This window comes from Neopsephotus bourkii, unplaced genomic scaffold (assembly GCF_033783945.1).
Source record: "Neopsephotus bourkii isolate Nb327-2 ecotype Australia unplaced genomic scaffold, CSIRO-AGI_Nbou_v1 NB_1574, whole genome shotgun sequence".
NCBI classification, from domain to species: domain Eukaryota; kingdom Metazoa; phylum Chordata; class Aves; order Psittaciformes; family Psittacidae; genus Neopsephotus; species Neopsephotus bourkii.
In genome coordinates, this window is record NW_026902050.1 from 2,449,227 (window position 1) to 2,476,341 (window position 27,115).

Consider the following 27,115-nt stretch of genomic DNA (forward strand, 5'->3'; position numbering starts at 1 on the left):
AAGGTGAAAAACCTACCTGTTTTTTTGCTAGACCACCCCACCATTCCCCCACCAAACTGGGAGTCTGCTGCTCCCAAAGGGAGGCACAAGAGCCAGTGAAAGAGATGTTTTCCAGGCAACAGAAAATTGACCACAACACTCTCATGAAAAAATAGCACACTCATTTAAAACACTGAAGGATATAATTTGTAAGACCAGCCCTTCCTTCCTACCTCCCACCCTTCACAGGAGCAGCTCCATGTAGGCGTGCATGCAGGCTCCAAAACACAGTGCATGCTCTGTCTGCCCTTTCGTAGGCCTGAGAACCTGGGGTTTTCCAATTGCACAGGCCCTTAGCTGGAGGACACACAATAAACACTCAGCAATACTTTTACATTAGTTTTAATTAAAAAAAACAAAACAAAACACCCCAAAGAAAAAGTAAAATGTTAGGGTTAAAACAAGTTATTCACAGAAAAAATCCATCAGGGTGTAGTTAATAAAAACAGGATGTTGGAACTAGATTATCTTAAGGTCTTTCCAACCCTAACTACTCTGTGATTCTATGATGTGCGTAGAAAGCCTGCACCAGTCCTCAGCAGAGCACTGGGTGCACGAGGATGGAGAATTTGCTCGCATACACTCCCAGACTACTACAAAAATCACCATAGGCAATGAAATAAAAGCTGATGTAGAAAAGACTAGTGCTGCTCTCAGCAAGGGGGACACAGTTGTTAGTAAATCTTAGCGGCAGCTGTGGCCACAAACTGCCCCAAGTAACCCAGCCACGGCCTCTCTGCCCTGCTCTCAGCTCATCCCAATGGCCCATCAATACTGTCTCTCTCTGGATCTGCTCCGAAGCAAGCCCAACAAGGAGAAGGCACCGGCGGCAGCTGTCACAAACCCGATGGCACTGATTGCTCTGTTGGCCTGCAGAGAAGTAAAACACAGGCTGGAACATAATAAGCTTTTTTTTTATATACCCCCAAGCATGAATAATAAAGAGCAGGCAGAGATAATCAAAGCAATTAAATGAATAAGAGACACCTTCCCTATAAGCACAGAGGCAACACCCAGGCTTTCACCCTTGGGCTCTGGCATTTGGTAAGAGGGCTCTGTCAAGGTGCAGATAGTGAACCTCCTGGTTCATGATCTCCTGTGAGGCCAAAGGCAATGACAGTCTGGATCCTGTGCCTTGGACTTTGCTGTCCCCAGGCAGTTTCCAGGCTGTGCCCCATTCCAGGGACTCACATACAGCAGCAAGCAGATGCACTGTGAGGCATATAGGGGCTTACACCATGTTACTTACCTGGCTAGAGACACCCTCACCATAGCGGAGCAGCGTCACGAAGTGCTCACAGTTGTTGCTGAGCAGGTCATAAGACACCTCCTGGTCAATGAGGTACTCCGCACGCTGGATGATCTCCTCCACTGGGAGGGGAGCATAGGTGCCATCATACTTGTTGTTGACGTGGTAGGTATCATTTCCCACCACATCCTTCAGGAGCTGCATCCTCACCCGGGCCTTCCTGCTGAACACTGACTTCGCACTGGAGAATGTGGCTGGGGGCCCTTCATCTGGGGAAGGCAGGGATAGGATGAGCCCGGTGGGCCCCATCTGGCTCCTCCCAGACCTCAGATGGGTTTTTGGAAAGGTCATCTACACACACAGGTGTAGATGGAGAAGGGGCAAGGGCCCATCTACACCCTGCCAGCCCATGGAGAAGGGGCAAGGGCCCATCTACACCCTGCCAAGCTGCACCAGCCTTACCTACAGGCGTCACGTTGATGACATACCCATCTCCCACGTAGAGGGCCCAGTGCTGGTAAGCTGGCCGGAAGATCTCGATCAGGTCCCCAGGCTCAGGGTCACCGGGGTGGGTGGCACTAAAGCCCTCGATGGCTGCCATCTCCAGAGCCCAAGGTCAGGACATGCCCCTCTCGCTGGGCAGGCTCAGTGCAAGGCACGGTGGAGGGGAGGTCCGGGATGTGCACAGAGCATCTACTGGGAGATTGCAGGCAGAAAGATCATTAGGGCCTACCACTGGCACGCTCTGTCTATCGCAGCCGGCACCTAACCCTAATGCTTCGGCCGCCCGGCTCTCTGCAGGGCCGAGCGACGCGCTGCCGGGGAGTCAGCCCTGACATCGCCACCGCTCCCGCGGAGGATGCAGCCATTTTACGGGCTGGCCTCCAGCCTGTAGCGCTCGGTGCTCTCCCCGGACAGCAGTCTGCTGTTCCGTCCCGGCCGTGTGCCTTTCGGGGCTCTGCTTGTGCCGGTATCGCGGTAGCTCCGGTAGACATTCACAGGGCCGCGGGGCGCCCAGCCCCGTCCCCAGCTCAGCGCGTCCCTCTCGGCAGCCCGGGAGAGTTACGTCCTGCTGGCAGACGCCTGCCCGCACCCCAATGTCCCCCCAGTGCCCCGCTCACCCTGCAGCGCCAATCCCGCTGTCACCGCAGCCGGGCTGTCACCCTGGGGCGGGGGCAGCGGCGGAAGCTGGGCCGGGTCTTCGCTCCTCCCGGCCGCTATAAATAGCGAGGAGGCGCCCTGGTGAGCGGCTGCTCCGTTCCGCGGTGGGAGGCTCCGCTCCAGGGGGTGTTGTTAAATCTGTCCGTCTTGTGGGAAAGCCCGTCTTTTCCCTGGGAAAGACGGGCCGTCACCTCCTCGCCGGGAGCCCTGCCGGCGCTCCGCCGGCCGCGGGGGTGAGCTCCGGTGTGGGGGGCCGGGGCTGTCCTGCCGAGCAGAGAGCGAGCATCCTTTACTGGGTAAGCTTATGATACAGAAGGGGCACGCTGCTGATCCACTTCTTTCTTCCTGGTGAAGAGAAGCAAAGGAGGCTCAGAAGAAATCCCAGTGGCCGTTTTAGGGTAAAGAGATTTCTAGGATTGCTTTTCATGTTGTGGCCAAGGAATTTCCTTCAGGACATCAGAGGAGTTTCGTGATTGCACCCAGCAATAATTCTCTGAGCTGAGGGCTGAGCACAGCTGAGTAGGCACAGTTGTTTCCTCTTTGGCTGTCGCCAGTACAGTATGTTAAGGAGTGTTCACTAACAACAGAGCCCTCTCAGTGAGCTGGACTACGCAGTGCATTTAAAGGTTAGTGTTTCAAGAGTCAGGTGAGCAAGCTGGTTGGTTTAAAAGATCAGAGCTGCAGATTTGGCATTTTTCTGGCTTCCATTGACATGAAATAGTTAAGCCAGTGGAGCAGTGTGTTGTAATTCTTTCTGTATCATCCCCTGTTTCAAGTCTGAAGCACTTGCAGAGCTTTGCAGTGAAAAACAAAGGCAATTCTTGTGGTATTGGTGGGGGGAAAGTAGATCCATGGAAACCCAGAAATCTGCTTTACCTGAGTGCAGCTGGGCCCTGCTGCTTGCAAGAGCTGGGGTTGGGATCCTGCAGTGTAGGGACTAGCCTGTGCTCCTACCAGCTGCAAGGGGAGGTGAGCCTGGTCAGCAGTGGTCAAGGTTCCCAGCATTGTGCAGTTAGAAAGTGTGAGAGTGCCATAGAAAGCTGCCACTGAGCTAACAGGAAAGATGCCTTTATAATTAATTGTGGTGAAATTCCAGCATAAGGTTGACCGTTTGTGCACGAGTAGATCTCTTTTGATTCATTTTCATTAGGTAATGAGGCTGAAAGACCTTTTCCAGTCACATCCTCTCCAAAATAGCTGTGCTGTGCATGTGTGGACAGCTAGCATGTTCTCGAATGGATCAGAATAAAATGCCTTTTATCTATCTTACTGTTCATGGAGGTTACAATGCTTTTCTTGCTAGCAGCATGCATGAGTTTATGGACACAAGGGAAAGGAGCAAGTGTAAGTAAATAATAACCAGCATTATGGCAGCGACAACAGGAAGCCCATGTTGTTCCTCACCATAGTCAAAAGTGAAGCTGCAAAGAACTGGAAATTCATCAGCAAATGGTGCACTCCGTAAGTCACAAAGCTTCACTCATGGCACAGGAAATTAGTTCAGGGCTTGGATGAGGCCCAGTCAGTGCCTCAGTTTCCTGAGTGTTTTGAGTGGTCTGTCATGGAGTAGGCATCTCACACACTGCATCTTATTGTGCCTTGTCCCAAACACATTTAGCCTTCTGCTGTAGGGGCATCCTTATCATGGTCTGGGACTGAGCCAATGCAGATGTCTACCCACATTCATCAGAGTGTGGCAGCTTCAGAGTCTGCAAAGACCCCAAAGGAAAGTTTATTACAGGATCTTATTCTTTAGAAAGTTTTAGTGAAGTTAGCTTTGTGAAGTTAAGGCCATAGCTTAGCCCTTTCAGGCAGGGGACTGATGACAACCCTCCTTCTTGTTCACTCCACCGTAACAGCAATGAGGCAGCTCTCCTTCAAACAGTTCCTTCTTTTAGTCCAGCACTCCCATGGGGGACAATGAGGGTCATCTTTTTTTCCTACACCTGTCACCCCATGAGTTCAGTGCTTTCTTTATTCTTTTCCCCAGTTGAACATGCCTTGCCAGAAGAGGAGTAAGAACTGTATCCAACTCAGTCAGCTAATCCCCTCTCCATGGAAGGCTGTGGGGTAAGATGATTTCTTGAAGACCTGCCTAGGATGATACAACAAATTCTGACCTCATCAGTCTATGGCTTGTACATCTGTCAAGGGTGTGCAGCACACTTGTACTGCTAAATTCTGCCTGGATGTTGTGTTTTTCAGTCTCTGAAGACAGCATGGTCTCTGAGTTAGGATATATTTCAATTTGGGTCTGTAACATGAGATCTGAGAGATACTTTAAATGAACAACTTCAAAGGTTTTCAGCAAATGCAATGATTTATTTATTCTCAAAATATTAGAAATACTATTAAAATACAAGAGCAGAAAGTAATACAAATAAATTGGAAAAGTATTGCTAACTATAGGTATGTAGTTTGGGATTCATTTTGATCAAATGCATCGTTCACAATGCAGCCATAATTGTGCTCATCTGCTCTGTCATCCAGTACATTCCCGGGCTGTTTCAAAGAATTCCTTGATATCTCATGTGTATCCATCTTTCTTTTCCTCCTGCACAATGAAAAAAAAAAAAGGTGATTAATCTATATTTTATCTATAGTGAGAGGCCAAACAATGGTGTGAGCATGAATGAAGTCAGAATTTGGAGAAGTCCAAGTTTTGTGACAGTAATGCATATGGATAATGGAAATGACGTATGTTAATTTCTGTAGAAGAAGCTGTATTTTCCCCGACATTCTTCAAATGAGATTCTGAATGCTGTGGTTCCTTTTTGGTCCTGCACGTATGTGACTGATTGGAGTTTTGACGTTTACAGTGCTAAAAGGGGTGTATGTATGTTGAACTTAGAAAAGCTGGGAAAAGCCTTACCTGCACAGGTACACTGCAGAGGAGATGAGAATGGTGACAACAACTACACCTGCCACAATTCCAGTGACGATGGCAACCGTATGGTTCTCAGGATCCTCTGTGGCAGAGACTTCAAATGAAGAACAAAGAGGAGTCCTGTCAGTGAAAGCTAACCATACTGGGAACAGGAACATTTTTTCAACCCTTGCCTGTCTCCTTGGTTTACACCATATTCTTTGATGAATGTGGATTTCTGGAGTGGCATCGGACCAAGGTCCTGTATGCTCTACATAGCCCTGCTGTCATGCCCACTGGGGGATTTGACCCCCTTCTTTCTTCTTGGGTGACCACAGGCTCTTACCTACTGAGTTACTCATTTACAGCACAGAAGTGAAGACCAAGCTCTGTCTTCTCCATAATTGCACCCATTTTTGAAAATGGTGTGTGTAATGCAAACAGTGAAGCCAGAATAGTTTTATTACCCCTCTTTTCAGCCTCGCATGTTTGTCCTGTGTACAGTTCTGAACATTCACAGTGGAAGGAGAGAGAGGTGCTGTCAGTAGTTTCAGAGCAAACTCCATCATTCTTACAAGGATTTGGCATACATGGTCCACCTAGCAGTGAGGAAGAAGAAACACTTCACACTCTCAGATAACCCAACCCTGAGAGAACTGTTCATGCTTAGATTATACTGACTCCTAATGTTGACTATCCCCTGTATTTTAAAGCATATTACTTGTACTAGACAACATCAATAAGGGAAAGAAACACTGTTTCTACAATGAAACATCAGAATAAGATCCCTCGTATGCTTTTCTTCTGTACACACTCATCACCCCAGCTCAGTGATGTCCTATAAATAGGAAGTCAAGACTTCTTAGCATCAAAGACAATGTGATAGTGGATGACTTACTCCTGTAGCATCCACGACTGTAATTTGAAATGCCACAGATTTCATCAGATCCACACACTATGTTTGAGCAGAAGACAGTGGAGCTTTCTGTGCACTGGCATCTCTGAGAGCAGTCATCAGTGGTGAATATTTCTCCAATCTAGAAGACAGCAGTTAAATGTTAAAAATATCAAATAAAAGTAGCTAGAAAAAGCATGAATGAGTCACTGGGGCCCCATGCTACTCTCTCTGATGTTTTCCTGATGAACGGCAACAAAGCTCTTTTTTTTCCTTTTTCTTTTTTTAAGTAGTTTGTAAAACTACAAAGAGTGAGCAAGCAGTTTATTAATCCAGTCCTTTGAAAGTCAAGGATGGCCCAAGAAAGAATGCAAAAGAAGAGGTTGGCATACAACATCCTAGCCCCAGGTGGGATACAAGTGCAACCAACAATGTCTAACTGTTGCTGGAGATAAGAGAGAGTGGCAGACACGTCACATCGTGCCTCTGAGGCAATGTGGAAATGCTATGTGCCATTTTTCTTTAAAGTGCTATTTTTCTTTAAAGTGACACCTTTTCATAGTGTCTCATTCCTCATATAAAAAACAACCTTTACTGACTTAGGCTTTTTCCCTACTAGATCTCTAGTATTAAACCAGAAATCTATGAGATTACAAAGCTGCTCTATCCTGCAGCAACAGTGGAAGTTTCACCATATTCCTCAGAATCCAGCCTTGATTGGGACTCTCTTCGTGTCACAGCCAACTCTACAGACTCTCAACCTTGCTTGTACCACTCTTTACTGAGAGGAAAGTGACCGCAGTGACTGACAGAATTTTTGTGAAACTGGTGTGTTGTAAACTTCAGAGCCTATGAGGCTATTATTTAGCATAACAGAATCATAGAAGGGCTAGGGTTGGAAAGGACCTTACGGTCATCTACTTCCAACCCTGCTGCCATGGGCAGGGACACCTCACACTAAACCATGCCACCCAAGGCTCTGTCTAACCTGGCCTTGGACACCACCAGGGATGGAGCGTTCACAACTTCCTTGGGCAGCCCATTCCAGTGCCTCACCACCCTTACAGTAAAAAACTTCCTCCTTACATCCAGTCTAAACTTCCCCTCTATAGTAAAGGTGAAGAATTAACACAGAGGTCAGAGTGTAATCATATGCTTTCTCAAAGCATATGCCTTGTATTCTGGCAGGCAGAGTTTCAGAGGCAAACCAAGTGATCTCTCTCTCTCTCTTCCCTTCCTCCATGGAAATTACATGCTGAGGAGAATGAGGAGACTGTTAAAATAATTAGCAGAAAAAAATTATTTGGTGCTGCGGGAGCTGTGTGACCCACAGAGAGACTGTACCTCATAATATTTGTCAAGGTATGTGCAGCCACATTGCCTGTAAGGCACACAATCAGAACCACTGAGAACATAGCCAGGGAGACATTCACAGCCCTCAAGACAAGGTGATTCACACTCAGAGGGGCTGGTCAAGTCACTGCAGGATGCTGGGCATGCAGACATGCATGAGCTGTAGTTGCTGTTGGCAGGACATGATATACCTGTAAAAATAAGGGGAGTCCAGTTACAGCAGGCTGCTGTGCATTACTTACACAATGCCCTTTGAGACTCAGAGGATGTTACCGTGTTGTAGAGAGCAATATGATAACCACACATATACTGAGATGTGCATACATATATAATAGTACTGGAGTTCTAAGTAAAGCACTCCAAAGTCAAAAATGCATTGTGAAAGCTATTTGTGTGCTGTGTTCTCATTCCTGGTGCTCACTGACCACAAATAACTTCTCACACATTCAGGATAACTATTCCTGCAAGTACCAGGAATACAGAGTCATCTGACTGTGGGTGATGCAGGGGAAGTATGGTTTGATGAATCTTGAACCTCCCAATTTGGGGGGAAAGGAAAAAAAAGGATTTTAGACTATTATAAGTTTTATCATTTTTTTAGTCTGAAAGATTTGGAGTGTTTAGCTGAATCTTTTTTTTTATCTTGAAATTTCACAGGCAAATAGAGAATTAGTATTTTTTGTAGATTTAAAAAAGATTGACATTAAACGCTTTTCCCTTCAGAACTGTGGCTTGTGATGGTCTCCAGAATTTTAACTTTTTTGCTCAGTTGGGAGTGGGGACATTTTTTTCACTCACAAAACTTCTGATAGCTGGGGACCTGACAGATCTGCTTTCATAAGTAGCTTTCTAAGGTGGGATCTAAATGCAAAAGTCAGCATAAGACGTAAGACGTAAGAAAGGCCAGAAGAGCAAGTGTGCATGCTAAACTGTGAACAGTGATTTAAGCGTGAATCAACATGCTTTTACTCTCTGAGCAGCTTTGATGTATGGTACATCTAGGAAAAGCCTACAAGTCTCAGATCTGGAGAGTCCTTTAGGCAGAAAGAAGTTTCTGGTTCTTCTTTTGCTTACCACAATCTGTCTGTTGCCTCCAGCCTTCCATACTGACTCCTTGCAGCTGACAAGTCAGCACATACTCTTCCAGACTGCGACATAAGGTAGCATCCTCATCTCCTTCCTCATCTCCTTCCACACACATATCAAACAGGCAGCTCCTATGTGCAACATGAGAAAGTGTTCATTCCCAGTCCCTTTGGTTTTGTTTATTTTCAGCTGCTTTTCTGCCTTACTCTGAGTTAGTTCCATTTTCTGGCTGACAGGAACACAGAGGACCAGGTCATTTGTTGTGCACCTGCTGCTAACATGTGAGGTATTCATATATGAACAAGCAATAAACAGGTACCTGACTGCTTGTTATTCTTTGTGATAGATAACTGCAAGTTACTCTTTGTGATCTGCTTCTGGTTTGGGTTACCATGGCTGCATCTTGCTTATTGAGCACTAACACTGCTAAGTCCTTAGAGCTGGACTTCACACTTCTGTTAATACATAGGTGCCCTTCCCCATATTCATATACCTTGAATATTGACACGGAATTCTGTTTTACCCAGTGCTTGTTTACCAGTGCTACCTTCTCAGCTTTTCTCATCTGAATATCCATGGGCTGATTTTCAGAGGCATTAAGATCTGAGATGAATGGGATCTGCAGTTATGCAGCATCTCAGAAAAATGAGGCAACCACTAAGAAGGTAGAACAGGCTGCCCAAAAAACCTCTTAACTGAGTAGAAAAGTAGGCTTTTGTTGAGAATCAGGATACACATACATTGAAGCCTCAGTTTCTATTAATACCCTGGAGACAGAAGATGCAAAACTCTTGTCAGAAACTAGTGCCAAAATGATTTTGCAAATGGAGAGAATGACTGTCTGCAGTAGACACTCACGTGAAATAGAAATCTGGTGAGACCACGGAGTGACAGTTTACAAAAGGACCTTTTGAGTCAATCAGGATATTACAGCTCGAAGTTCCGTTTTCTTGTCCCAGCTTATTTTCACTGCAGCCTTGGAAGAGCCCTGGATCTGGTTCCTCCTCAGACTCATCTTCTGAGTTGACATCTCGCCTGTAAATTAAGTCATTGTGAAACCATCATTCCTCTCTACAACCAACATTCATGGTACTACTCTAAGTAATGCCACAAGAGTACTTCTGCCTCATGGTGTAAGTGGAAGCTTATTTCTCTCTCATGATTTATCCTGAATGGGAAAGAGATAGATAAAGCAAGTCAAAGATGTAGTAGAACACTTCCTACCATCTCAGAGATTTATGGATATTAAAATCAAAAGGGATATATGTAATTATCTCTTTGGAAATTCTGCATGACACAGGCTTCATCCAATACCTTCTTCATCCAATCTATTCAATAAAACTTGAACATTAGTCAGAATAGTGCTGCTAGTTCACCTTAGTTTTAAGCAGGAAAAGTCTCCACATGCAGACCAGATGAAGAAAGACGAGAAATAAGACAGTGTAGTTATTCCTGGATATTAACTGTGGCTTAATTCACTCACTTCCAGTGGCCGTTCTTGCTGTGGGTATAAGTAGAAAGTTAAGTACCTGAGGCGAGAGGTTGTTCTTGTCACAGGAACTTTCCAGCTCTCACCAAATGTATTTACGTTCTTCACCCAAACACCATCTGGTTTTGTGAAGTCATTTTTATATCTTCCATCAAAGTCACCACACAAGCCTTCCACTCTGTTGCTGTAGGTGTTGGCCAGCTTTATATCTATGGAATATCAGAACAACAACAAAAAAAAAACCACAAAAAAGCCATTACACAGAGATCTTTCCTTCTGAGCATATGGAAGAGGTGGAAAGAAATGCCAAGTATCACATTTCATGATTCAGATTTGAGTTGGTAATATGACATGGGCCTCAGAAATGTGAGCACAGCCCTAAACACATGTTTTCATATATGTATTCACAGGACCATTTCTGTAGTCTGCACCATGGATCATGAAGTCATTTTTTGCAGCCAGTAAGATGTTATATAACGTGACATCACTACCCGATTGCTCTTAGTGCATCCTGCTTACTGCTTTGCAAACTGAATGCAGCACCCAGGTTTTGCCCTTCAGTTACAATGACCTTGCTCATTTTGAAACAGAATTCCTATAAAACAGACCTTTTCTTTCTGCAGTTGGAATTTTAGGGTTTGGAATGATGGTCATATGTGTAAATGGCCTGGCACTTTCACCATACACTCAGAAATAACAGGGCTATATTCTGTTGTAAATCAGGAGTAACTCTAAACAGAGGAGGTAGTAATGTGTGTTCACATTATTAGTGAGTTGTGTATACGTGACATGAGTCCTGCTGAGAATCATTAAAGAATGGGATTATCTGGAATAGGTTTGAGAGGAAGTATGTAAACGAATGCACTCACAGCCATATAGCTTGAGGACCTCAGTCCTATGACTGGTTTAAATTGGCACAGGGGCAGATCCAGGCTTTATGCCATCATCCTAATCATAATTTTTAAGTCATTTGCTGTCAGTTTTATCATTCAGGCCTTATTTAACATGAAAGAAAGTAGAACAGTATGAATCTACATCTCATTTCTCCTAAGTTTAGGTGGATTCAGGTAAAGAAATGCCCGTTTTATGGGTTTTTTTTCTGGTTCCTGGGAAACACTTTGTTTTGGTTTTCTGGAAGGTTGTATCACAAAGGGCCATAGGCTCAAAGGGTGAAGGTTTCTAATTTTGCTCTGGGTTTAGACCTCCTTTGGAAAAATAACATTTTTTGAGACAGTGCATAAATATTCCTACATGTTGGCTTAGTTACCTGCATTTTGATTGCCATCGAAGCTCACGTATAAGCCAAAATCTGTTTCCAGGTGAATTCTTGTTGTCCTCTGATATATACGAATACCTTCATGAGGTTGAGCAGGTGGTATCACTTTTACTCCATCCAACTAACAGGGAAAGAATAAGTAGAAATTCATAATATATAAGCCAAATTCAAATCTTTCTTCAGTACAGGTCAATGCTACAAGTGAACACTCCTTTGGTTTTATGTTAAATAGATAATTTAACCAGATTAAAACTTCAGTATTCAATTTTTTTTTTTAATTAACAAAATCATGTATTGAGGAAGGTATCTGGACACAGTATTTTCATATCATCCTTAAAGATTTTTATTATTGAGCTAAAATATATGTGAGCTATGTGTACTCTTACACATTAATAAAGAGAAAGGAAATTAAGTTCTCCTTGCATAATTCACACTTCTTTTTTCCTCCCACTGATAAAAATATGTATGGCATCACAGTAGGTCTTGGGATATTTGGCACTTTATTCCTAAATCACTTTTTATTCATTTATTTGAAGAGAATTGTATCCTTCATAGCTATAGAGAAAAAAACATGCAACACACTGAAAATCACATTTGTGGTTGCCTCATAACACTGCTGTTATAATACAGATTGCTTAAATACTTAAATTCTTCAAAGCAGACATTTATTACTCAAAAGTGTTTTACTCCAAGGGTAGGCCTTTCTCCGTACTCTGCAATCAGTGAGAGACTTACCACAAGCTGCTTGTTCTGCCTGAATCGCACTGTGTGATTGTAAACATTGACAAGGATCTCCTTCAGGTTAGTAATGTGTCGACTTCGACGGAAAGGATAGTTCATGCCTTCAATGCTGAACTGCGTCAGGGTATCAGGTAGGTCAGGGATGGTCTGAACCAGAATATATGTGTATTTCCCTTGAAAGTGGTGCACTAGACCGTCAAAAGTGATGTAGTGTGGATCGCCCATGATCTGGCATTTCCCAAAACCTAAAGGGTCAGAACTTCATTACTCTCCAGTCTGAATGTGCATGTGCTAGATCCTATGCATAGATCAGTTTAAAATAAGTCAGGTTAAAATGACTGCTGCTAGCATGCAGGCTTCTTAAAGTAAAGATGAGTGCTCAGGCATTACCCTATGCAATGGGCACTCAGACAAAAGAGATGGACTGAGAAGCTTGTTCCTCTGCTGAGAAGCAGTGCAAGCCAACTGAACAAGTGACTGCCTATTACCTATCTATTCAGATCTACTTTGTCCTGTTCTGTCTTTATTTGTTTCTTTTCTCAAATCAACATGCAATGTTAAAAACAGTATCATTGCCAAAGGATTCAGACATATCTGAGTTTTGGTAGATGCAGTGCAAACCATATTTATTAATTCATTAAATATTTATTTATTTATTTATTTATTAAAATTAAACTAGTCAGACTGAACTGTCGAATTTCTATATGTAAGTAAATTTTCAAACTGCTGTTTCGCATTACTCTACAAATTCTTTATCTTGTACTGGAACTCTCTATTCCAAGAATAGGAGTCTTTTTGTGTTCATGTATCATTAGTAGCACTGTCAGCTGCCTTCTTTCCTTGTGGAAAAGACTAGAAGTGCCATAGAAGAAAGAACGGACATCCACATCCTTCCTCCTTCTCCACCCCTCATGGAACACAAAGTGAAGACCTGCCTTCACATACCTGTTGGTTTGCACTTGTGTTTTCCATTTTTGACCACGCAGATTTCTTTAGAATCACAGCTATAGCTGTCACACCTAATGACACCATTCTTCTGACATGTGCATCTTCTGGTGCAGTGTGGAGTTATCCAGGTCTCCCCAGCCTGGACACAATTTGTGTGAATTATATGTTAAGGTGCTCAGCTTTGCAACGCAATAGAAGTTTAATAGCAAAGGATGTGGGGGCTGACTAGGTGCAACCTGCCCAGTTGGTGATTCTACAATTGCTCAATCCAGGTGTACTCCCACCAACAGCCTGGTAGGGGGGATCCCAGTCCATTTATCTTACTGTCTTTTACATTAAAATTTGAACACGAAATAGGACTAGGACAGACTGCCTGAATAACTCTGGTCAATTGACTAGTTTCAAATATGCCTCATTTTTGGCTTCAGGTGCAAAGTACCAAGCTCCTGCGTCTCCTAGTATTTGAGCCTGCAGCTTTTAATAATTAAATGAAAGGTATTTAAGATGCAGACCCTGAAAATTTCTCTTTCTCATATTCAGATGGGCAGGAGACTAACTTTCTACAAGTTTTGCAGCCAGAGATTTGCTCCTCAGATAAACTACTTACGCTGTGGTAATTGTTGTCATCATCCCTGCAGCCACATTTGCTCAAAGGTACACACTCGCCACTACTGAGCACATAGTTATCATCACACTCACAGCCCTCTGTGCACTCTTCTGTCTTCTCACAAAGGGAAGAGGCAAAAATGTCGTTGCATGTTGATGGGCACAGGGAGACACAGTCTGTGTAATGACTGTGGGATGGACAGGGCAATGCTGTGTGGGCGAAGAGAATAGAACCAGAGTTATTAAATACATTTTAAAAGCGCACTGCAGACATGTGTGCCTGACCAAAAGCTACAACTTAGCCTATACAATGGTAGTATAGAATTGCCTTTTAATAGCTGATTTTGATCATCAACCAGTTCTGAATTTTTATATTTTATTTAAAACAAAGTAGATTTTATTTAAAACAAGTAAAGAACCCTCTCTGGAGCTGCTGATTTCAGTTCTATTACAGGTATGCCTGAAGTGGTGGCAACTGGCACTAGATCATTTAGATTCAGTATTCGAGTTCAGCTGTAAATGCTTTTTTGGGCACTGCTAGCAATTAGAATCTTTAGGTCAAATTCCTTAACCCTCCACTGATGCAAACCAGGTGTATATCTAGCTTAACCACAGACATAAACACATGCAAGAACAACGGATGAACATCATCAGACTGAAGATTCATCTTCAAGAAACAGTTCAAGAAACAGGGCAGCAGGAAAAATGGTTCTTTTGTCTTTCTGTCACTTTTGGCAAGGAAGAAACCAGATATTTCTGATGGAACTATTAAACTTTCATCTGGCTTGTTTTCTAACCAGTTGTTTTGTCCTCCATAACATTATGTGGTATCTAATTCCACAAAAAAAAAAAAAAAAAAAAGACACAACAAAAGGAAACCCACTAAATTGTGAAAAAAACAAACCAGCAAACTCATTAAAAAAAAAAAAAAGAAAGAAAGAAACCCATGGTGTAATCTTTAATATTTTTTATATAATTTGTTTGTAGCTTTGTTGAATGGGCAGAGTGAGGCACATTCACTGGAATTTCATCCAAGAATGTGGCCCTTACTATGCAGCAGCCAAATTGCCATTTTCATTTAAAACACAGTGAGTGGCATCAAGCCCTGTGTGAAAACACAGTATTCCACTGTTTTGGTTTGCTTCTGGTTACATTATTGCTCCATTTTAGGTTTATTGCAATATCTCATTTGCCTTCTAAAGCCATTGTAACTCCACATTACTATGCATAAGTTGTCTAGACCTGAGTTATCACTGGGTTTAGCTCAGCCTGAACACAATTCAGTGCAACAATGAAGCCATAAAATCATAATAATGAAATTAGATTTTGTAAGAATTGGAGTTTCATTTTCTTTTACATAACTTCTTCACCTAATCTGACTAATTTGTTTTCATGTTATTAACCATCCAAGTTGGTTTTTTTTCACTTGCTTGTGCACTTACGACAGAACGTGCTATTCCTCCATTTAATGGTGATTCCATGATTCCTGCAGGTGTCTACGTAGGCTTGAACTATGTCACAGAGGGCAGACTTCATGCCATCATACTGGCACATGTCATAGATGCAGATCTGTATGAAGTCTTCAGGCTTGACTAGATCGTGACATGCTTTGAAATTGTCTGATTTTAGGACATTGCACTGGCTTTCAATGACTGGTTTACTCTCAGAAATGCAAGGAGGAACATCATCTTCTCTTAAGTCTGGTAAACAACTGCATGAAAGCACAGACATAGCTACATTACAGTTTCAAAGGCATATATAAGATTGAGACTGAAAATGAAAAATTTGCTTCTACTGAAATGTATTAAACAAACAAAGCTAGATACTTCAGTCTTTCTATCTATGAGTGAAAGATTAGGTGGAAGTAGATCTGCCTGGCAATCACCATGCTGTGTCTAACCTTCATTATTCTCATTGAACTTGACTCTGACTAGAGGATTGACTTCCCAGCTTGACCTTGGACCTGACTTCAGACCATTTTGTCACTGCCAGCTTGGGTGGTGATATGGACTCTTGGCCAACCCTGACTTCCATCCTTGGGCCTACCTTGCTTGCATAGTGTAGGATGGGCCCTGGCTGGTGAAGCCACCATTCTCTTGGCCGTTTTATCATACTTGTCTCCCTGTCCCTGGCAGCAGCCAGGCCTTACTGTTCCTCAACACCATCTTCCTGCTTTAGGTTTTTTCAGTGTAAGCCAGAGGCTATGTCCACACTTTGGACTGCCCCAAAGCCTAATTCCCTGAGTGTGTATGCAGATGAACAATAGTCTGTGGCTACCCTCTGCCCTGTGCAGTGTTTTCCTGTGGTATGGCTTTGAGCTTCACATTCAAGAAAAGAAGAGTCTCATATGTGCTACTCAGATGTTACAAAGTAGCAAATGGTCAAAACAATTGAAAGGATACTTTCTCAAAGATAGAAAGCATGAAGTTACATTTACCCTTCATCACTGTCTTCCTCCACTTGCCAGCTATTTCCAAACTGTGGGACACTGACAAGTGTACCATTGGGCAAGGACAGATCATCTTCACGATTATCATTGAAATTACCACACATGCCATGTACCTGCAAATGAAAAAGAACCATAGTCTAGGCACAATCTGTTCTTCATCAGCTTCCCCAAGAACTTCTTGTTCATTGCCTGTGAAATGATATGACCAAATCACCACCAACACCCAATCTTATACCAGACATTGCAGACATACTCACTAGTGTCTGATCACACCCATGAAGAAATAAAATAGAAACTGCAGTAAATCTGTGGTCCCCTAAGCTTTCAAGGTGTTTAATTCTAGAAACTAGATGCATTCCCCTAGCGCAGCCATTTTCTTTCACTACCCCTTTGGAACTCAAGGACATTGTTGTGAAGAGAAAAAAAATAGAAAGGAAAAAAAATAACGTGTCACAATACAGCTACAAAGAAAGACGCAACAGCAAAACACAGAAATAAAAGAAATTAGAAATAAATGTACAAAGCAGCAGTTTTGAAACAGTCCCACACGTTTACATACTAAATCTTACCTTTGAGAAATAAGACTTTGGGAGAGTGATTTCCAGGTAGTTATTGCCATCATATTTTACTATCACACCAAAGTCAGTTTCTACTATTATAAATCTGCCAACGTTTCCAATGGACACGCCTCGCAACCGGTTCTCCAATGGAGTGTAGACTCTCTCATTGTTCAGCTGGAGAGACATGTCATTTGTCAGTATGGACATTCTTCCATGAAAGCTTTTCTGCTTACAGTCTATATTCCTTGAAGTGCTGAAGAATCCTCAATGACAATTTTACCTCTTTTGCACTTCCACCATTGCATATTCCAACTATGGGTTGCAGGAATGAGCCTTTTAGCTGACGAGAGCTGGATGGGATTCAGCCTGTGCCTTTAACAGAGAGCTGGAAAGATCCTTGGTAGTGAGCAAGTTCTTACCTGCCCATAGGGTGGATTCCCTGCTCTGGTAGTGCCATAGATTTCCATGCTATGCTAGACCAATACAGTATGACTCTCTTTTCCTCTGCTCTTGTTAGCTAGCTATTGACAACAGCTATTGAAGTGGGAAGCCCCATTCTTTAGTTCAGGCAGCAGTTTTGCAGTCTGGAGGCTCTGGGCTCTGTCTCCAGGATATGGCCAGTAGAACAGTAAACCCCAAACAGAAGCCTCGGGAACTGGTGAGAAATTATGTTTCCTTGTGATACCCAGTTAATGGAGGTGCCCACATGTATGTATTCCTTAGGAAACATACTTTTTCCTACAGCTACTGTAGTGAGCTAATCTTAAGCTACTTCTTGCCAGAATAAAAAAGCATCACCACTTACCAGGATTCTTTGGTTTTTCTGAAGGGTGATTCGTACACCATACACATCTATGTAGACATCTTTCAGGTATGTGGCCCCTCTTAGTCCTCTGTCTTCATTCTTGCCAAGGATGGTTATAGGAATAACACTGTTGGTGTTGACAACCTCAACCAAGGTGTAGGTGCAGGTACCCACAAAAGTGTACATCATTCCATCAAAAGTGAAGTAGTGGGGATCTCCTGCCACTTGACATGTTGCTTGGCCTGAAGGTGAAAAAAATGTCTAAGAACTTTGGACTAGATTTCACCATGGATTCAGCTAACCAAAGTGCAACCATTAGTGCAACAACCTAATCCTTATCATCATTGTGCGGGCAAACCTTCACAGAGGTATCTCAGGTTCATGCCAATTTGGAAATTTCCAGATAGTGTCTCCTAAATTAAATTCACAAATTATGGCAAACTGGCAACTTGGCAGCAAATGAACCTCTTTATACATTTCTATATTTCTATATACAGTACAATATTATATATATTGTTATATGTTGTTGTAGCTATGATTTACAGTTGTTGAGATTGAGAGCTTTTCTACATAGCTATATAAAAATACATACAGGTGTAAATCTAAAAGTAAATATTTTTTTTCATTTATATATATCAATACTTAATGCATTTGCCATTACCCAGACCCTCAGAAATGCAGTTCTCGATAATTCCCAAATTTACAGCTTGTAGTAATGGTTACTGGTGATGTAGGCCTTGAATTTGTATTATCAAGACAAAAAGAACCCAAGTGACCTTGCAAGCTTTTGGGTAGCATCAGTTTTTGCTGATATCCATTACAACAGAAGGGTATCTATGCTTGCAAGAAAGTTCATCATATCTTTTCTTCTTTTAGCACTGGCAGCAGTCATTTGAGATTTCTCTGCAATCCCATATATAAAGATATTTACAGTAAAGCTAGAATGAGAAGAAAGATCTAATGATGGAACTCACACTGAGAACTGTTTTCAGGCAGGACTTACCATTGGAATGACATCCCAGTACTCCATCCTGAATACTGCATTCCTCTTGGACTCCACATTCCCAGGATGTGCATTCGATGGTGTTATTAGCCTTGCAGGTGCAGCGTTCAGTGCAGGGATAACTGGTAAACCAGCTTTCATCCAGCTGAGTGAAAAAAAGAATGTAGAAGTATATACTATAGAATAAATTTGAAGGTAATACCATAAGGGACAGTCAAATTATTAGTATTTGGATGTGCATGATATATGATGATTTTGGGCAATTCTATTACACAGCTTACAGATCAAGAAGGCTGGGAAAATGAGTCTATCTGCTGCTATTAATGGCATTAATAATAATAGTGTTAGTGTTATTAATGTTTTTTGCTCTCATAGTGATAAAGAATGAGATCCCCTGTTTGCTGGGTTTGTTAGGGTTTTTTTGCTTTAAATGTCTGAAGTAACTTGCCTGATGATACCGATTTTTTTCATCAACACAGCCACAGCTGTTTTCTGGCACACATTTTTCTCCACTCAAAACATAGCCTTCCTTACAGAAGCAACCTTCCACTGGCAAGGAACTGCATGAATCAGCTGCTGAGATGTTCAAACAGGTAGAGGGACACCTAGTACCGCAGCTCTTGTAGATGCTGCCTCCAGAACAGGACATTGCTAGAGAGAAAAAGAAAAGATCACTCAAAAGGGCAAAATAATGATAAAGGTTTTCCTGACACTCACACGGTTTGCTCCTGAAAATATTTAAAATTGCTGCTAGAAAGTCTGACACAGGAAAAGTGCTGCATACAAAGGATTTTCTTGATGGAGAGCTTTATTCTGACAAGAGTTCATTATATGAAATTCCTCAAAAGGTCATTCTGAAGAAAATTAATTGGGAGATAAGTGAGAATACTTGATTTCTTTGCTTTATAGAGGAATACTTGTAAACTTCCTAGAAACAGCTCTTTCTCAAGTTTTCTTATTAAAGTAGCTTTTTAACCAAAAGCCATCTATAAGCATTTGTGCATGGAGGACTACCAACTCTGCTTACACTGAGGATGGTAGATTTTCAGTGGAGCAAAGCCAACAGTTATTTCCCCAATGCAGAAGCTCACATGAGATAGTTGAATGTAATCAAACTTTTCCAAGAAGCTATTAGTAAATTATTAAAACTTTCAGGATTAGACCTGCATATCCAAATGTTATTGAAAATTAGGGTTTTATACAAATGCTGGAATGAAATAAAGCAGGCTTGAGTATGACAAAAGGTCATACTCAAAACTTTACATAAAATGATAACATGTATGAAAAAGGTAGAGGAAATGTGCATACTTTTGATGTTTTAATCCAGAATAGATATTTATAAGTCAAAACACTCACGGCAAAGTGTAGCATTCCTCCACTCTATGCATATCCCAGCATTGATACATGACTCAGCATAGGCCTGCAGTCCATAGCATAAGGATGTTGCCTGTCCATCAGTGAAACACATGTCATAAACACAGTTGTCAAAGAAATTCTCTGGAAGCACTCTGGAATGACAATCCTTGAAGATTCCTGTGTAAATCAAGATACACAGAAGGATAAAAAAACAAAGGTGGAATTACTAGATCATCAACACCATCTATTTTCTGTCATGGTAAATGTATTGTGAGTGCTCCAGGCTAATTTTATTTAATAAGTTAAACCAACACTCAAAATGGAGCATGCACAATGAGACTTGACCCTCCAGATCAGGTTTTCTTCTTTTTGCATGACTGATAGAAGATAGCTTATATAAATTAAGAATTGTTAGCTAGGAAAGCCACTTATTCTAAACAACTGCAGGGGCTGTCCAATGCAGGGATCATGTACAGTATTTCAGATAAAGTATCTGTAATATATGCAATTACAATGCTCTCTAAACTGTTTCTCTTAGCAAGCAGAGTGCAAGTCATTATAAAGCAAAGAGCAGCTATGGCTCCCAACACAGATGCTCAGATAATCTTCATTTACACACTAGCACTGTCCAAATGGTTGACATATCTTGACCAAGTACCTATGAATTTTATGTTGGCCATTCACACTGAAAGTGTTATATGTTTAATACAAGCTCAGAACAATGGACTATAGAAAGGAGACAACATGAGCTATACAGTGACCCATGATATGGCTTACAGAGAACTACCAACATACTACCTGTTGGGTCTGTGATCATGCCACATGCTGTGTTCTTCTTTGCTTCACTCTCCAGCACAGGATCACACTGCTGTTGTGCTCCACTGGAGCATCTAGGGAAAACAAGCAAAATCAAACGTGTCTTACAGCTCTTACCATCAGATTTGGAAGCAGAAGACTGACACATGACAACCCTGCACAACAGAGTGTATTTTATTACAGTCACAAGGCTCACTGATGTCAGCCTTATCACTGAATTGACTCATTTTTTTATGCTTTCTGGGCTATTCAAAGCCTTATTCTTGGCTGTAAAAAGAGCCACGGAATCCAGCTAGCTATGGTTTCCAGTCAGGGAACTGGACTGAAGTCCCATCCCCCTTCACATTCAGCAGACAGTTCTTGCTTGGAAAAACAAGACTTAAAGGACACAAGCCCTCATTTCCTGTTTGATGTAAAGGTGCAGGTCCCAACTTCTAATGGGCAGCTGAAAGATGTATAATGGTACTGGATGACAAAGCCAGTGAGTGGAGGGATGTTTGGATTTATAAAGTTTGATTAGCAAATGCCATGTGATTAAATTAATATACATACATGGTATTATTCTCAGGCACAAGCCAGCTTTGTCCAAGATCAGTGGAATCACTTGCAGTGTCACCATCAGGCTTTCTGTTGTCATCATTTGGATCACCATTATAATTACCTGTGAGGGTAAAAGAGATATATGGAACACCTGAAGTTCTCACCTGTAGAACAAACCTAGGTTTCAGGCTGTAAAATAAACTACAATAAACTAGGGAGGGTATATATGCAACATCACTGTGTATATGCAAAATAAGAGCTCAGTTGTGTTTTAGACTTTGACCACTGACAAGAGCTGCTGTTCAGAGACTTGTGGGCTTGAAGTAAGTAGTCCGTAAGTTCTTTTGTAACTAGGTTATATTGCATACAAGAAAAAAATGCTTAGCTAAAAAAGCAAAAAACAACTCATTTCCTTGGATCCTACATGTAGAATGCTGGACTAAAACCCAAATGGTGTATTTTGCACCATTACATTCTTAAGTAGATTTCCTGAATTGAAAGAATTGAAAGTGTGAAAAACTCATGGAAAAATAACTGAAGTAGGAAATCTCAGCTGATCCAAATCAAAGAATAATCAGAAACTCACAAGACAAACTACTCTTGTAATTTCTACAGTCCCATTTCCATCCTGAAAATCACCTGGATTTCAGACTGTTGTTGCAACTAACTCTGCTCAGGTTCAGGCATTAGCAACATTGCTGAGGAAAAATTACTGATCACTACTAATTCCAGCAAGCTCCTACTCTGATTAGCTATATAAGCCACCTGTGACTTATTTACTTTGGTACCCTATTGCAACAGAATTTCTTACAGAACACAGCAGATTGTGCCCTATTTGTCTGATCTTTCTCATAGGACTCTAAAGGCCTCTGTGCTTTGTATCATATATAGCATTTAATATTTGGTGATATTTGAATTTTGGAAATAAAGTATGAATTTTCTTTCTTATTCATCAAGTCTGTCAGCTCAGGTTTATCTGTATTTGATCCTTGTCATTGCTTTATTTTAATGTAGACACAGCATATTTTATCAGGAATTAAAAAAAATAGGTAAAATAAGCTTTAGTGGTCTACTTTTTTCTTTCATTGCTTCAGCTTTTCTTTTTTCACCTTTGATCATATAAACACGATTATTCAGATTATAAAAATACCTCCTAAAACTGCACACGAAAACAGCAGCAGGAAAGCTTGAGGATGTTGACAGTAAGCTATTCTGAAGATTTCTTTCTACTGTGGAAACAGCCTCAAGATTTTATGATTTACAAATTAAATGGTATAACATTCCTCACACTCAACAAAGGACAAATACATCAGAATGTAAATAATAGGAAATCACAGAGTTCTTTAGTAGATGCATGTACCTGAATTTAAACTGTAGAACTGAAGTGAGGGTTTTTATTTGGCTAAAAGTGTAATTTGTATATACACCTCACAATATAAAATCACAGAATCATAGAATAGGGTTGGAAAGGACCTTAAGATCATCAAGTTCCAACCCCCCTGCCATGGGCAGGGACACCTCACACTAAACCATATCACCCAAGGCTTCGTCCAACCTGGCCTTGAACACTGCCAGGGATGGAGCATTCACAACCTCCCTGGGCAACCAATTCCAGTGCCTCACCACCCTAACAGGAAAGAATTTCCTCCTTATATCCAATCTAAACTTCCCCTGTTTAAGTTTTAACCTGTTACCCCTTGTCCTGTCACTACAGTCCCAAATGGGTAGCACGTTAACAGGAATTTTTTAAGTAAGAGTTCTTAGAAACTTAAAAGTTCCTGGAAGTTTTCTTCACTGCTGTAAATTCTAGTCCACTTGGCAAGGAACAGTTGTGTGTAGAAAAAATATGACATAATGAGAAAATAAGTTTAAGTAATCACCAGCCTCCACAACTCACTAAAAAGCGACTAAGCCTATGACTTACCGCAGAGGCCACAGAGCAGACCACTGTAATCAGAAGGCACAGAGATTTCTGCATAGTGATTTCCATCATATCTCACCCACAATCCAAAGTCAGTTTCCAAGAGAACATATCCACCAGTGCTTTGAATACTGATCTTCTTTTCAATATATATAGGCAGGTTCATCCTGCTGCCATTCACCTATACAGCAAGTTGTAAAAGTTAGTGTATGGCTGCTGGTATTCCTGCAACTTCCAGCAGCTAGAATAGATTAGTGGAATATATGACCTTGTGCACAAGGGAACTGGAATTAATTAAAAAACACTTCATCTGAACAAATTTGTTGGACATCTCACTAACAGAGGTACATTTAACTAACAAAAAGAGAAAGTTTGCTGTAAACTCTACAGAGAAAATATTTCTTTATCTGCATGTCAACTTAAAAAGATACATGTCTTTTAAATAACTATTCTCTTACATTCACTTTCCTGTTTTTCAGCAAAGATATATGGTTGCCATAGACTTCCACTTGCACTGACTTCACATACGAGACTTTGGTGTTGGCTCCTCTGTGTTCATTCGTTGTGGATACATCAAAGTATGGAAGCCCCTCAGAGATGTTGCACACTTTGGAGAGGGTGTAAGTGCAATTTCCCATGAAATTGTGAACTCTGTGGTCAAAAGTGTTATAATGTGGATCCCCAGAGGCACTGCAGAAAGCCCGGCCTGGGAAGAAAGAAAGACAAATTTCCTCTGAATCTCTACCAGACTTCCATAGTTACTTTGTTTCCACTTTGTTTGCTTCACTTTGCAATTGCTGCTTATATATAACAGTAATGGCATCAGTCAAAAACATTCCAAAACCCAATACAGTCTCCTCTCTTTGAACCAATAAAGAATCTGTACTCTTGTGTATCAGAAATCTGTGTTGGAGTCTGAGGGTGAAATAAAAGCAAAAAGCTTTGATATCAAGAAAAGTGTCATTATTAAGACATCATTATATAAAGTGGAGCAGTGAGATTTTAATGTCCGTGTCTGAAAGGTTATTTCTGAATAAATAAGAAGAATTTAATCAAAAAATGTACAGGGCTGGTTAGCCAGAAGAGACTGCTGCGCTACCAGCTGCCTGGGGCTCCGTACTCCCATCAGTTATGGAATTCCTCTTGAACACTGCAGACATACTTTTTAAAAATATCAAAATTAACTAGCCAGAGATAATATGTGCAAATAGAGGTACACAGCATGCATGTGTGTGTGTGTGAGCTGGGTAAGGTTTTGAGTGCTAATGAGAAATTTCCATTTTCAACAAAAAAATCCTCCCATCAAATCTTAGCAGAGTTGAGTTTGCAGGTGCATTATGATGATTATTAACCGCAACAGAAAATAATGAAGATAAGTCCATCCTTCTCTGATTTTCAATGGCATATTACAAAAGTAACTACACTTAAGGTTGTGTCTACATGTCAACCTTAACCACTTACATATAAACTATTAAAACTCCAGGAACTATATACATAAACATTAGTTAAACACAAAATAAAATACGCAGAAGACATCCAAACTGATGAGATGAGCTGGCAGTCTCTTGTACTTAACAAACCAACATATGTAGAACAATTAGTGCTTAAAATTGGAGAAAGCAGCAGTTAAAACTTACCTAAACTGAAATATAGTGTTTCCTAAGCATTAAAATTACAGTAAGCACAACAACTCAGTCTTTTTGAGGACAGAATAATGTTTATATAAAAAAAGGGAAGCTAAGTTAAATTTCAAAATACTACAAACAAAAACTATATAACAAAAATTCTAAAAACAATAAACTGTATAACACTTGGAAACTTGCTATAGAACAGGATACTTTATATATTTATGGACATGTCAATAAAGGGTATGGAAGATAACTATCAAGCAGTTGGTCTACTGTTACCAAAAAACAAAACTCTGGCAAAAGGGACAAAGGGCAGGAGTTACGCTGTCATTACTCAGAAAAGATCCCACACTGAAGCAATGTCCCACAAATTTATATTGGGTGGCCAAGAAAAAGCTCTTATCCTCCACTATAAAAATTGTGTCACCTGGCTGAGGAAAATGGATTAGAAACACAGAGAAATTCTGACAGGCAAAAAGAAAATGGAGAAGAGATGAGTACCTGAGCTTGGTGTGGGTCTTGGTACTGATGGCATGTGGGGAGGCAAGAGAGAGTTAGTGGACATGGCAGCCAACAGAATTTTATTTCAAGACGCGGGCCCAACCTTCCCAAATACACTAACACCATGTCCAGAGAGGCCCAGGGCTGTAATTCCACTGGCTCCTCAGAAAAACTACAGGACTTAAGTAGTCTCCAACAAACATTGTCCGGATGTAAACAAAGGTATGCAGACAATTCATTACAGAATCCTTATATCTTGACCATGTGATTCAAACACAGACAACCGAACACTTGCCACAAGCAGTAGAAGACAGGGACAGGACGTGGCAATACCTGAGCTTGGTGTGGGTCTTGGTGTATGAGGAGGTTGTGTTGTGCTTGGCAAGGCAGTCCCAGGTTCTCCGGTGGATGGACCTAGCAGAAGAGAGAATTAGAGGATACCAGCACTGACATGAGAGTATTGCTCCAGGAAGCTGACCAACCTTACAAACACACAACACCATGACCAGAGGGACGCAGGACAGGAATTCCACAGTGAATCCTCAGAAAAACTCGTCAGGACTCAAGTACTCTCCCACCAACATTTATGGATATAGCAGGAGATGTACAGTGCATTGACTACAGAAATTTATGACTTGGCCGAGAGACTCAAAGACAGACAACTGAACACTTGCCACAAGCGGTAGAAGAAAGGGACAGGATGTGGCAATACCTGAGCTTGGTGTGGGTCTTGGTGTATGAGGAGGTTGTGTTGTGCTTGGCAAGGCAGTCCCAGGTTCTCCGGTGGATGGACCTAGAACAAGAGAAAGGTAGAGGAGAAATGCACCAATATGGGAGTTTTGTTGCAAGCAAGACCTTTTCCAAACACCAACACCATGATCAGAGAGGTGCAGAAGAGCGATCACACAGTGAGTCGTAAATGAAAACTACAGTACTTGAGTGTCTTCCCACTAGCATAGAGTGACAGAAAGAGACATGCAGCTCCTTCATCACAATCACCTCATTCCTGAGTCTTGAGACTTAAATAAAGACAACCGAACACTTGGAACAAGCAGTAGAAGATAGAGACAGGATGTGGCAGTACCTGAGCTTGGCGTGGGTCTTGGTGTATGAGGAGGTTGTGTTGTGCTTGGCAAGGCAGTCCCAGGATCTCCGGTGGGTGGACCTAGCAGAACAGAGAATTAGAGGATACCAGCACTGAAATGAGAGTATTGCTCCAAGGAAGCTGACCAATCTTCCCAAACACACAACACCATGACCAGAGGGACGCAGGACAGGAATTCAGCAGAGAATCCTCACAAAAACTCCTCAGGACTCAAGTGCTCTCCCACCAACATTTATGGATATAGCAGGAGACGTACAGTGCATTGACTACAGAAATTTATGACTTGGCCATGAGATTCAAAGACAGACAACTGAACACTTGCCACTAGGAGTAGAAGAAAGCGACAGGACATGGCAATACCTGAGCTTGGTGTGGGTCTTGGTGTACGAGGAGGTTGTGTTGTGCTTGGCAAGGCAGTCCCAGGTTCTCCGGTGGATGGACCTAGCAGAAGAGAGAATTAGAGGATACCAGCACTGACATGAGAGTATTGCTCCAGGAAGCTGACCAACCTTCCCAAACACACAACACCATGACCAGAGGGATGCAGGACAGGAATTCCACAGAGAATCCTCAGAAATACTCCTCAGGACTCAAGTGCTCTCCCACCAACATTTATGGATATAGCAGGAGACGTACAGTGCATTGACTACAGAAATTTATGCCTTGGCCATGAGACTCAAAGACAGACAACTGGACACTTGCCAGAACCAGTAGAAGAACCT

General features: G+C 41.7%; 2 protein-coding genes across 2 annotated transcripts in view; both read right to left on the bottom strand.

Annotated features, from left to right (window-relative positions):
* Positions 1-547: 547 nt before the first annotated feature.
* On the bottom strand, positions 548-2,163 carry PLAAT1 (phospholipase A and acyltransferase 1). Its single transcript, XM_061371403.1, has 3 exons — positions 1,751-2,163; positions 1,289-1,557; positions 548-909 (listed from the first exon to the last, which is right to left on the bottom strand). The coding sequence occupies exons 1-3, from the start codon at positions 1,887-1,889 to the stop codon at positions 808-810; spliced, it is 510 nt and encodes a 169-aa protein (XP_061227387.1). The 5' UTR covers positions 1,890-2,163; the 3' UTR covers positions 548-807.
* Positions 2,164-4,750: 2,587 nt separating this feature from the next.
* Positions 4,751-27,115, bottom strand: part of LOC133222055 (IgGFc-binding protein-like) — a 56,668-nt gene continuing 34,303 nt past the window's right edge. Inside the window, 27 exon segments of the mRNA XM_061371399.1 lie at positions 4,751-5,003; positions 5,322-5,430; positions 5,783-5,914; positions 6,214-6,352; positions 7,555-7,754; positions 8,638-8,780; positions 9,508-9,684; positions 10,179-10,347; positions 11,406-11,535; positions 12,150-12,400; positions 13,101-13,242; positions 13,711-13,919; positions 15,152-15,420; positions 16,147-16,271; positions 16,728-16,892; positions 17,524-17,765; positions 18,527-18,671; positions 18,837-19,177; positions 19,883-20,059; positions 20,681-20,772; positions 21,251-21,359; positions 23,163-23,340; positions 23,618-23,865; positions 25,622-25,702; positions 26,001-26,081; positions 26,373-26,453; positions 26,754-26,834. Coding sequence (XP_061227383.1) covers positions 4,853-5,003; positions 5,322-5,430; positions 5,783-5,914; positions 6,214-6,352; positions 7,555-7,754; positions 8,638-8,780; positions 9,508-9,684; positions 10,179-10,347; positions 11,406-11,535; positions 12,150-12,400; positions 13,101-13,242; positions 13,711-13,919; positions 15,152-15,420; positions 16,147-16,271; positions 16,728-16,892; positions 17,524-17,765; positions 18,527-18,671; positions 18,837-19,177; positions 19,883-20,059; positions 20,681-20,772; positions 21,251-21,359; positions 23,163-23,340; positions 23,618-23,865; positions 25,622-25,702; positions 26,001-26,081; positions 26,373-26,453; positions 26,754-26,834 — 4,367 coding nt within the window. The 3' untranslated portion in view covers positions 4,751-4,852.

Bases quoted from the DNA above. Each gene is read 5' to 3' on its own strand.
- PLAAT1 (XM_061371403.1), bottom strand. From the start codon at position 1,889: ATGGCAGCCATCGAGGGCTTTAGTGCCACCCACCCCGGTGACCCTGAG. The intron at 1,558-1,750 runs GTAAGGCTGGTG...TGCCTTCCCCAG, and splicing joins CATCAACGTGACGCCTGTAG to ATGAAGGGCCCCCAGCCACA. The intron at 910-1,288 runs GTAAGTAACATG...ACTTCTCTGCAG, and splicing joins GTGAGGGTGTCTCTAGCCAG to GCCAACAGAGCAATCAGTGC.